Here is a 12,406-nt window from a genome sequence, read left to right on the forward strand (position 1 = left end):
ATTTTTTACTTATATAGTAAGAGTTTATTATTTTATAAAAATACTCGCTATATAAATATAAACAAAGTTTTACGACTACGAATTTACTGATGGCATCTGCAAAGTCGTGTTTCTGTGTAGAAAGTAAAATGTCTAACGTTAGTTCAGCTGGGGTATGTAATTGAATATTTCACTAAATATTGCACATGAAATGATTATGACACCAGAGTTTAATATTTTTTTTTCAATTTTACCTCGTGTGTATTTTCATAATTGTATAAAACGAAAAATAAGTGAACAATGTTACACAATAAAACTAATATAATAGTAACCAGTAGGAGGAAACAATTCTAAAGGAATGCAGCTCTTAGGAAGAAGGAATGGATAAATGCAGAGTATGATGATAAACTAGCAGTTCTGGGAGGGTGCAGATATTAAGAAGTTTGCTTTACAACGACATGCTTTTAGGTTCAATCCTACTACGCAGCACCTTCAGCAAGTGTCTTCTATAATAACTTCGGGTGAACAGAAGCCTTGAAAATTGAAGTTGATAGACATAATCTTTTACTCAGTTAAATGCCACCATCTGGTACCTTCGGTATATGGTCTCCCTCTGTTCCTCCCGAAAGACTCGGAAAATATTTTTAAAAAAAGACCATAGATACTGCTTGTTCCTCCTTTGGTGAAATCATGGGAGAAAGAAAAAGAGTTTCAATAGGCATTGGCATGGCAGTGTGGTTTGCGATCAGACGGTTTCGGGTTCAGTTTCACTGCACGGTACCTTGGGCAAGTAACCCCGGATCGACCAATGCCTTAGTGAATTTTGTAGACGGAAACTGTGTGGAAGCCCGTTGTGTGTGTGCGTATACATATATATATATATACAATATTAGATATGTACATATATATACAAGGGTAGTACATGAGTACCTATATCGCTAATTTACTCATGTAGTACCCTTGTGTGTATATGTACATATCTAATATTGTATGTATATATTTTATTAATTTGCCTGTACGGCTGATAATTCGCCTACCACTTGTGATGGTATTTTAATAATACCATCCCTATATATATATATATATATATATATATATATATATATATATATATATATATATATATATATATTATGGTGAATTGAAGAAATGGAGCTGAACGCAGATTGAACAGAAATCGTTTTATTTCATTCGTTCAGCTCCATTTCTTCAATTCACCAATAATGTTTTAATTTCAATTATCCGCACCAACGCACGGTTGCAACGCCAGATGGTTGTACCTCCAACCGTGCTGTTTACTGCTGTGATTTTTGCTACTAAGGTATCGGTTAAACTTTTGATTAATCTACTACAAGATTATTCATCTTTCTATTTCACATATATATATATATATATATATATATATATATATATATATATATATATATATATATATATATATATATATATATACATGTGTTTTTGTTTGTCAACCAATGTTGATCTGTTTACGTCCCGAACTAAGCAGTTCAACAAAAGATATCAGTAAAATAAATACCAGATTTTAAAAATTAGTACAGGAGTCGATTTGTTTGACTGTACCCTTCAAAGTGGTGCCCCAGCATGGCTAAAGTCCAATGACTGAAACAAGTAAAAGATAAAAGATGTAGCTGCTAAAGTTATAAGAATGAATGTTTTTTTGTGCAGCTCCATGTCAGCAGACCTACGACCTAAAGTGTTCAGACTATAATCTTGCCTTGTTCAGTAATCTCTGACAACATTATGTAATATATCTTTTATGAGACTGTAGAATACCATTTCTAGCTGGTAGGATAACTACATAGAGTCTCCTATATTTTCTCAAGGAATAAACGCTTGTCTCAGATGGATTTTTTTTATATAGTCCATTGTCTCAAATGTGAATAGATTTGCCTGGAGAAAGTGTTGTGCCTATGACTTTTGCAGGTCCTCTAAGACACATTTCTGACCTCTATTATTCAGTTGGAGGAGGAGGAAGATGTGGCAGCAGCTATGTTCCTTGCAGGCTTTCCCAAACATGTGAATTCAATGATCAATTTGAACTTTTTCAGACTGGTGCTTGTAGAAAAAAATGTGACAAGCAGGACAGCCTACAAGAAACAGCAACTAAATTTACTGTAAATTACACCCTACTGTCTTTAACCCTCCCCCCCTGCCAAAAGACATTAAATAAAATAGTTGCATCACTGTGTCTCACTTCAGTCATTACTCTCTCTCCCAGTACCAGTGGTGGCTCATAGATGAAATTAGTTGGGGTGCTGCTTCAGAAAATTTTTAGTTGTTGTTTTAATATTGTGTAAAAGGAAAGAAACATATAAAAAAAAATATTTATACATAAACTTGATCGGTTCACATTTTAGCCACTGCTGGGTAGTATGTTTAATTTATTCACTGAACACCACCGTGAATTCCTCTTTGTTTTTCAAAAATACCCCCTAAATCACAAAATAAGCGGGGAAAATCTGCCTTATTTTTCAAATCCTGTCAGCTACACTATCTGGAAGCAGGATAATAATCTGATTCTACACTTTATCATATTTATTCAAGAATATAAACACATTTTTAAACACAACACATGTGGAGTCAAAAAGAAACACTACCTTTCATCAGGGTCGGCATTGCCTGAACTACAGTGCTCTCTCTCTCCCTAGCATGCAACTTTCTATCTCGGACATGTGAGCATGTGCACAACAGCCAAACACTGCATCGCTGGAACTGTGAAGCACACAGTTCTATCCAAAAATTTTAGTATTTTTTTCATAAACTAGGGGATGGCTACTGACATTAAAATTAAGGATTATATAATGTACAAGTATAAAGAAAGAATGTTATCAATAAAGAATGTTAAAAGTATAAAGAATGTTATCAATAATATCGAGTGGAAATAGGGGGTGCTGCAGTTCCACAGTGCCTATACACGAGCTGCCACTATCCAGTACTCCCTCTTCTATCACCCATTTTCTATCACACCTACCATACTATTCACCTTGTTCCTGTTAAATCACCTTACCAACAAGCCTCATATAGCTGTCTATCATTCCCTCTCTTCTCATTACTTTCCTCTCTTTTCTACATGCCATTGAGAAGACAGTCTTCTGGTGCTTGTGAATGAATGAACAGAAGCAACTTAAAGCAGAGAGGCCTGTTTAGTCTTGTTGGGAACAAAACAACCTTTCTAGTGCTGGTTCATCATAAAATGTATTCAATACACTATGTAAAACAAATGAACAGGGACAACATTAAGCAAAAGGACTATCAAGTCTTTTGAAGGGGATGACTATTTCTCTATGGTAAGTACACAGTACTCACTGTAGAGTGGATAGCGCTAGGAAAAGCATTAAATCATAGAGAGCATGCTAAAAATGAATGTACATGTGAGACATGGTCTCCAACCGGTCTGAAGAGACAGTAACTCCAAATAAGAACTGACTTGATCTATGACAATCTGTCCAATCCATGCTAGTGTGGAAAAGTAGAAGTAAAAACAGTAATAATGTCCCAGATATTTTATCTTCTATCTTCTAATTGTCTCAGTCACCAGACCATGGCCATACTGGTGCACCACTTGAAGAGTTTAGATCAGTGGTTCCCAAAGTGGGCGGTATTGACTCGTGGGGGCAGTGAAAAGTTCCTAGGGAGCGTTGAAGAAAAGTGAGGTGGTAAGGGGGTAGTGATTCATATAAAAAGTAGGGCGATAATGAGTTAGAGAATTCATGTAAAAACAACAAAATAATGGGTTCATTAGGTTAAGTTTTATTTGTGAAATACAGTTGCTTTGAATTTGTTTCAGGAAGGTCTATGCTTGTGATGGTTAGTTGGAGTGGAGGCACTAGGAATGTGGCCTGGTTGTCAAAAGGGCGGCAGCCTGTAAAAGTTTGGGAACCACTAGTTTAGATGAACAAATCGACCCCAATACTTTTTTCTTAACCTGATACTTATTCTATCATTCTCTGTTTGCCAAATGCTAAGTTACGGGGATGTAAATATGGGGAACAAAGACACACACACAAGTGTGTGTATATATATATAAGATCATCGTTATTGTTATCGTTTAATGTCTGTTTGAATCTATTTATCCATCCAACAGGCAAGCTGGGAGGCTGCACCAGGCACCAATCTGATTTGGCAAAATTTCTACAGGTCGTTGCCCTTCCTAATGCCAACCACTCTGAGAGTGTAGTGGGTGCTTTTTATATGCAACCAGCACAGGAGCTAGTCAGATGGTACTGGCATCAGCTACGTTTGAATAGTGCTTTTTATGTGGGGTGCCAGTCAGGTGACACTGGCATCAGTCATGCTCAAATGTTGCCGTTTATGTACCACCGGCACAGGTGCCAGTCAGATGGCACTGACATCAGCCATGCTTGAATAATGCCTTTTATGTTCCACTGGCATGGGTGGCTCTGGCATTGGCCATGACTTTGATTTCACTCATGTGAAAATTGTTTTGGGCATTTATACTTACTAATCTGATAAATAAATTTACTGTAAGAGTAAATTTTATGAATAATTTACTTTTAATAATATATTTTTATTTACTTTTTTTTCAGGATATTTTGTTACATATTGACTGTTAATAGTTTTTTCATTTAATAATTCCTACTTTTGATGTAATATTTTTCATAGTTGATTGAACTGAAAGCAGAACTTTTTAGGAAACAAGAAGAGTTCAAGAAAGAAAAACTTAAATTTGCATCAACTAATTGCATTAAAGGGAAAACAACTGCAAAAGTAAGTACTTCTATGTTTCCAGCAAAATTTTGTGAGAAATTAAGGGTTGGTTGCACTTAAAAATAACTAAGAGTTGCTGAATTGTTTGTAAGAGAAGTTTAGACTGTGTATAAATTTTTTGTGAAGAAAATTGAGGTGAATTTAGTACACTGATGGGTTCTGTCTTCAACCTTTTTCTCCACATTCAAAATTCTTTATGTAGTAGATACAGAGTTGAAGATTTCAACATCTTTCGGAAGATTTATATACTTATTTCTTGGCTCACAAAGAATTTGTCAAATATCTTCAGAAAAACTTTCAAATCTGGAAGTATATTCAGAATCCAAATGCATAAAAGTTAATATGGCAGAGACCAAGACAGAGAGAGAGAGAGAGAGAGGGATAAAGGATACAAAATATTTCATAATAATATCTCTTGAAGTTTGTTAGGAACCAAGTCTTAGATGATTTTTAATTAATCAAAAGAAAGGAGCAGTGCTCATAACTGTGACTGTTTGGATAATGGTAAGAATAATGGGAGTAGAGCTAACTAAGGTGACATGTTACTTATAAGTTCAGGAGGGCAAAGTTCATTGCAGTAGAAGAGGTAGGGTGAACAAACAGTATGGGAACTAGTGGTTGTAGTACATTGGTAAGTCTTGACAATCCTCCTATGAATCCTATTCTTTTGTATACAGTATAAAATAATTGTATGTGCTTAGCAGCCTGCACTGTCCTAGATATATATGCAGTACTCTATTGACAATTACATCTGAAGTAGTTATTGTTGAAATCTTGGGGGAAACCTAGTTAAAGGAATGAAGTGGTATCTATGTTACTGATATGTAGTTGTCATGGTGGATCATCAGGAGTTGTGGGGAATTTGTAGCCACCTAGTTGTGTAGAGAAGTGTATAGTTATTGCAAGGTTGTTTCTTTCCTATGTCTAGAGATTATGTTTTGCTGCTGTCCAGGAAGATTAGGTTATATTTATTCACTGAAAAATATTCATGGTCTTTGATCATGGAAACAGAGTATGTCTGTCATGAAGTGTCTAGACCGAATGCTGATGATGCTTATGTGAAAAACATTAAGGAGGTATTAACGGTGACATTATTTGGATAAGAGAATGTGTGTGTGGAGGTGGAGTAGAAGCAAAGATTGTGTCCCAAAATTGGCCCTCATCTTTAGTATAAAAAAATGCTTCAAGCTCAAGTTAGACTCACAATAGAATAGTACTCCCATACCAGGACAGTGCAGTTGCTAAGCCTACTAGCATCTTAGGCTGCATCCAAAAGGGCCACCTGACTGATTGGTATGGTGTTAAACACCAACACCCTTCAACCTTTGGTCCACAAACTTATTGTCTCTTCACTCTGCTTTACCTACTGCTAGTACAGTGGCTATGGTCTCATACCAGTTCCACTCTGGACTACTTGACTCATCTCTCCTCCTCTTATTCATATTTTATTATCCCTCCCCTGGTACCATAGTAACCACTATGCTGAATCTTTTCTCTGAATTTTTCCTGCAGACATTGACTTGCAGTTGCTTAAGAATAACATCAATCTCATCAATATTAGAGATGCTGCAAGAGCCTATGGCGTGAGGAGCTCCCTATTTCCAAACTAAACTAAACCAAACCATAAAAGAATAAAATAGAAGTGCCAGCAGGTAATAGCATTGTAGGAGACATAATGGAATCTTGTAGTGCAGCACAATTCATAGGCAAAGAAGCTTCATTAGCATGTTCTGGAATGGTGTAGGCTATTAACTCTTTAGCATTCAGTTTACTTTGTCAAATTTAATACCTATTTATTCTCATTGTTTTGAATTAATCATGTGCTATCTCACAGTTTTGAGATTTTGATTTTGAGACTGTTTATTTTTAGAATGATATTGTAAGGTTGGTGTGAGAGACAGAACCTTGCCAGTTCAAACATAAAACAGGTAGAATATTTGGGTCAGAAATGGCCTGTTTAAATACTAAAAGGATTTATGGGCAGAAGGAAGAGCAAAGTACCACTGCAGTGAAAACTAGGAGATAAAATCCTCTGTAGATACAGCTTTATGGAAACTGTTATTATTAAATTTACATTAGCTGATTCACATCATTATACTTAATTTATCAGTAATTTTCGTACTTCAGAAAACAACAATATGGAGTAAAAAAAATTATGGAGTTGCTGAACGAGCTAAAAGGGATTATGTTGCCAAGAAAGAAGAAGAGGACTCATTAGAAAAATCTCGGTGAGGATTTTCTCAGTTTTCATACATGTTTCTTTTATCAACATTTTAAAAAGTTGCTTGGTTCTTAATTCTTCTGATTTTGATATTTTGCAGATATATATAATATAATTTAATGGTGCTGGTATGGCTATGGGGCAAGAAGTTTGCTTCCCTATCACACTCTAGGTTCATTCCCACTAGGCGTTGACTTGGGCGAGTGTCTTCTTCTATAACCCTGGGTTGAGCAAAGCCTTGTGAGACAGAAACTGAAAGAAGTCTGTTGTATTATTGTCATAATTTAATGTTCATGTTTCATGCTGGAATGAGTTGGATGGTTTGACAGGATCTGTTGGGTCCAAAAACTGCATTGAGCTTGAATCTGCTTTGGCATAGTTTTTATGGCTGATTGCCCATCCTAATGCCAACCGCTTTACAGTGAGGAAGGGTGCTTTTTTTCATGTCATCTGCACTGTTGAGGTCACCATACAGTTCACAGGTCTATAAGCCCTGGGGGAGGTGTGTGTGTGTGTGTTTCATGGTAGCATTTAAGGGGATTACTGTGAGGGGGATATGTATGTGTGTGCATGTTATTGTCTCCTTGCCTGATATTGCATGATAGTTGTAAATGAGTGTCAATGTCATGGTAGCGGTGTCCTTCGTTTCTGATTTTTTTGTGAAACATGTCTGGTCATGGGGAAATATTACCTTACTTGGAAGCATATGAGGGTTGGCAACAGGAAGGGCATCTGGTCATTGAAAGTTCACCTCAACAAATTCCATCTAATCCATGCAAGCATGGAAAAATAAACATTAAAATGATGATGGTGATGATGTTCTCACTATTATGTAAAATATTCTATAATCTGTTAATGTAGTTAATGAAATGTAGTTACAGATGAATGAGTTTACTATACTATACTAAACTTAATTCTACACAATAATTTATAAACTTACTGCAATAGATAGAGAATATAATTTAGGATTTTTTTTAATGAATTTAAAGAAATACAATAAAAGCGGAGAAAAATAATGTTATGAATTGGTTAGAAAAAGACCATGAGCAATAATAGTCAAGAAATTACAAAATAAATTAGTATTAATTTTACTTTATATCAAGACGTTTGGATAATGATATTTCTAGTTAAGAAGGCTTCAGGTATGTTTAAAAGTGATTGGTGATTGTTATTTGCATTTTTCTTTATGTACAATGAAAACAATATTTCTTTTCCAGAAAAGCTCTTGAATTAAAAAGCCAACTCTATGAGAAAATAGCTAACAATCAAAATATTCCTGGTAAGTATATATTGTTTGTTTGTAAAGTGAATTGTTTTTTAATCCATCATATTGATTGATTAATTAAAGTTTCAGCTTTTGTTTGGCATTATTCAGTTTTCTCCAACAATTGGCTGCCAGTTTTACAGTTTCTGTGAAGATGCATGGTCTGGTGCTTAGGATGTTACACATACCATCACAAGATTGTGGTTTTGACTCCAGGACTTGGTGACATGTTGTGTTCTCGAGCAAAATGTTTCATTTCACATTGCTTCAGTCTAACCAGCAGTGAGTAACCCTGCAATGAACTGGTGCCCAGTTCACAGGAATGTTGCGATCTCAGTCACTTATACACCATGGAAACTGGATAACCACCCCTATAAGTTCTAGGACTCAGTACCGTATTTATGTTACTTTTTATGGTTTCTAGAGATCATGGTTGTGAATCCAGCCTTATAATGTAAATGAAAGAGATTTCAATAATTTTCTTGAATTAGACTAATCATATATATATACATATTTGTCTATTAGAAAGAAATTATTATTATAATGTTTGTTTGTTTCTATATACTGGTGATTACCACTTACACATACTATCTTTTCTCTGTTTACTTCCTAAATTGATGGTGATGTTTTTTTTTTATAATGTTGAGGAGTTACATCTGTAACTCTGTATTTCATAGAGAAGTGTACCCTCCTTAAAGCTAAATCATAATAATAATGAAAGTAACCAGAATTTTAACTTGTAATTATTAGTTCCATAAGCTTATCTCCTGAATCACTACATTAAACTTTACTAAATACATGACTTATATTTATGGTTTAATTAGCTATTAATTATATTATTTTGTTTGATATTAGATGAAGATGGAAGCCAAATTTTCCTTGTTGATTTTCAAAAGAAAGCCATTGATAAAATCTCTAGTGAAAAACATAAGATTTCATCAGAGGAAACAGAACAAGAGTTTGATAGTTCAACTGATGATCCTGAAGAACAATGGTAAACATTTGTCACCTGTTTTACATTCCTCATTTATAAATTTTGTTTTACAGTGTTTTTACATTTGTTTTTCTTTGCTGCTATTGTGTGTGATGGTTCTATCATCACCACTGTCATCATTATTGTTTTAATGCCCAGCTTTTCCATGATAGCATGGGTTAATTGAGATTTACTGAAGCGATTTTTCAACGGTCAGACGTTTTTCCTGTTACCAACTTTCACCTAGGTACTATTTGCTCCTGATCTTTCAAACAACAAACAGCTAAATGGCCACACACAATTTTATGGCAGATGTAAACAATAAGACCATATGTATGGTGACATTGGTTTTGCAGCATGCAAAAGATATCAAGACAATCAGAAGGTACAAACAGATACACACACTCCTGGCCTATAACTTATGGCTACAAATTTCACTTGCAAGGCATTGGTCAACTCAAGACTATATTAGAAGACACCTGCCCATAGTGTCATGCTGTAGGAATGAACCTCAAATCTCATGTTAGCATTGAAAACTTCTTAGCAATGTGATGACGCCTACAACTGTACCTTTCTATAAATATAAATATGTACAAAATTTATTGAAGTAAGACTTGTAACACCTAATTTTTAACTTGGTGGAAGAAGACAGTAATGGACTCATCTATCAATTCTGATTGATGACTGTTCTAGTTGTTAAGTCTATCATCTCCATAGGTGGCTGAGTGTTCTATGGACACATGGAATCAAGTCCATCTACTTAATTTCCTTCATATACTTTGGATTAATCTGAGGCTGTGTTACATTATCCTTGCTTAAGGTATTGCTCAGTGATCAAATCTGGGACTGTGATTACAAAATGATCTTTTTAACAAATCAGCCATGCATTCATGTAGGCATATTTTTACCCCATCATCTACCCATCTTATATCTCTCCTTTCTATGTGTTTCTTTTGCCTTTTTTTCTGGTGTAAAATGGAATTGAATTTGCATATTAATAAATATTACCATTGTATATTATAGGATTGAGTATACAGATAGTTTGGGAAGAACTCGGACTTGTTTGAAGAAAGATTTAAAGTTTATGCAGGAAAGAGATAAAGAATTCGGCTTGCTTCCTACCAAGTAAATTACTTTTGTTCTTTTTTTCAGTTAGATAAATTAAAGTTGAAGATATAATAACACTTTCCTGTCTACAAATATTAATAAAAATTGATATTACATTGGTTTCAAATTCTGGCACAGGGACAGCAATTTCGGGGAAGAGGTTAAGCTGATTATATGCCCCCCCCCTCCACTCCGGTGCTGCTGGCACATAAACGCACCCCAGTGTCATGCAAATAGCACCTGTGCTGGTGGCACGTAAAAGCCGCCCCCCATTACACTCTCAGAGTGGTTGGCATTAAGAAGGGCATCCAGCCGTAGAAAACTATGCCAAATCAGACTAGAGTCTGGTGCAGCCCAGTTAAACTGTCTGGCCCGTGCCAGCATGGACAACGGATGTTAAATGATGACGACGACAACGATGATGATGATGTTTTCCATGCCTGCTTAAGTCAGATGGAATTCATTAAAACAACTTTTTAGAGGTCAGATGCTCTTCTCACAAACCTTTACTTGTTTCTAAGCAAGTTAATATTTACTCATGTCTAGATATGTCTTCATGGAAGATTGGAAATAATAGTTTACCATTATCATGCAATGTGAAGACAAAGCAATATAAATGCACACACTGTTGGCTTCTTTCAATTTCTATTTACCAAAGTATACTCAAGGCTTTGATCAGGACCTGGGTCTATAGTAGACAACACTTGCCCAAGGTACCACACATTGGAACTAAACCTGAAATCACATAGTTGGAAAGCAAACTTCTTAACAACTCAGCCATGTCTAAACCTGTATTTTTAATGCATTTTTCTCGTTTTTTTTTTTTTTATATTTTTATCCCAAATTTACTTAAAACAGTTGATTTATTGTTGTTACAGTAAAAATTCTGAAGAAATTCAAAGTCAATCGAATAGTGAATCAGATAAATCTGAAATACTTGAGCCACAAGAAAGGTATCGACAAATGCTACATGAAAAATGGGATGCTGAAGAAAGAAAGGCTGTTGAAGGACCAATTGGTCCAATTCATTATGAAAACGTCAGATTCGATGGTAACAAATATATTTCTTTGTTTTTCGTGTAACTCTTTATAAATAGTGTAACTCTCCTTGTAGATTAGTCAGAGAAGGACAAGCAGGGTGGTCTCCAGGGTTGGTGAAGGAAAGAAAGAAAGAAACTTTGACTTAGAGATTACTCTAGTAGGAAGCAATGTAAGGAAGTATTGAAAGCTTGCAACGGAGTGGACTACACCCAATGATTAGTGAATTAAACTGACCAGATTAAGTGTACCACCTAAAAACAAACATATAAGTACAGGTGTGGCTAAGAAGGCCACTTCCCAACCACATAGTTTTGGGTTCAGTCCCACTGCATGGCACCTTGGGCAAGTGTCTTCTACTGTATAGCCTTGGATCAGAGTGAAAGTGCTTGTAGTTCTTTTTATAGATAAAAGTTCATTCATTCAACAAGCTTCCATACAGTTTCCATCTGGCTTGGTTCTATCTGAAGATAATGTAGAAGCCACTTACGCAGGGTGGGATTGAACCTAAAAACTACATGATTGTAAAGTGAACTATTAACCATATAGTCATACTTGTAGCTGTAGTCATTCTTCAATTGTAACTCGGTAAACAAATACATCTTGGCATTGTACATAGCATCATCATCATCATTCATTTTATTTCTGGTTTTACATGCTGGCATAGGTTGGATGGAATTTGGATGCCCTTCATGATGCAGCCTTTTTGATATAGAATACTTATTCTCACAATAAAATTAATTCAACATATTGCAATTGAATTTTGTTGCTTACGCTATGCATTCATTTTCTTTACATCAAGTGCATTTTTCTACCTCCAAAGCAACATCTCCAGTTGATTTGGGTGGCATAATTTTTTACTCAGCACTTTGCATATATGGGAAGTGCTTTTATGCTCTGTGCTCACATTCCTGTTCTTGATAGTATATAAGAAGTTGGGTATTTGTGTGAGTAAATGCAGCTGAAATATGTGATGTTATAAGGACCTCATCTTCATAATCAATGCTTGTGGTTGTGTGCACTATATTCTGAATACAAAAAAAAGGTCCTTGCTTGTCTCATATCTCTCTTTTTA

At 35.3% G+C, this 12,406-nt stretch overlaps 1 protein-coding gene across 1 annotated transcript in view; it reads left to right on the forward strand.

Annotated features, from left to right (window-relative positions):
- The window catches only part of LOC115224943 (coiled-coil domain-containing protein 174), an 18,456-nt gene continuing 6,050 nt past the window's right edge, over positions 1-12,406 (forward strand). The window contains exons 1-7 of the mRNA XM_029795882.2: positions 1-152; positions 4,624-4,728; positions 6,856-6,956; positions 8,167-8,228; positions 9,069-9,207; positions 10,210-10,311; positions 11,172-11,344. Coding sequence (XP_029651742.1) covers positions 90-152; positions 4,624-4,728; positions 6,856-6,956; positions 8,167-8,228; positions 9,069-9,207; positions 10,210-10,311; positions 11,172-11,344 — 745 coding nt within the window. The 5' untranslated portion in view covers positions 1-89. The remainder of the gene's footprint in view (positions 153-4,623; positions 4,729-6,855; positions 6,957-8,166; positions 8,229-9,068; positions 9,208-10,209; positions 10,312-11,171; positions 11,345-12,406) is intronic.

The sequence above is a fragment of the Octopus sinensis genome, linkage group LG2 (assembly GCF_006345805.1).
Source record: "Octopus sinensis linkage group LG2, ASM634580v1, whole genome shotgun sequence".
NCBI classification, from domain to species: Eukaryota; Metazoa; Mollusca; class Cephalopoda; order Octopoda; family Octopodidae; genus Octopus; species Octopus sinensis.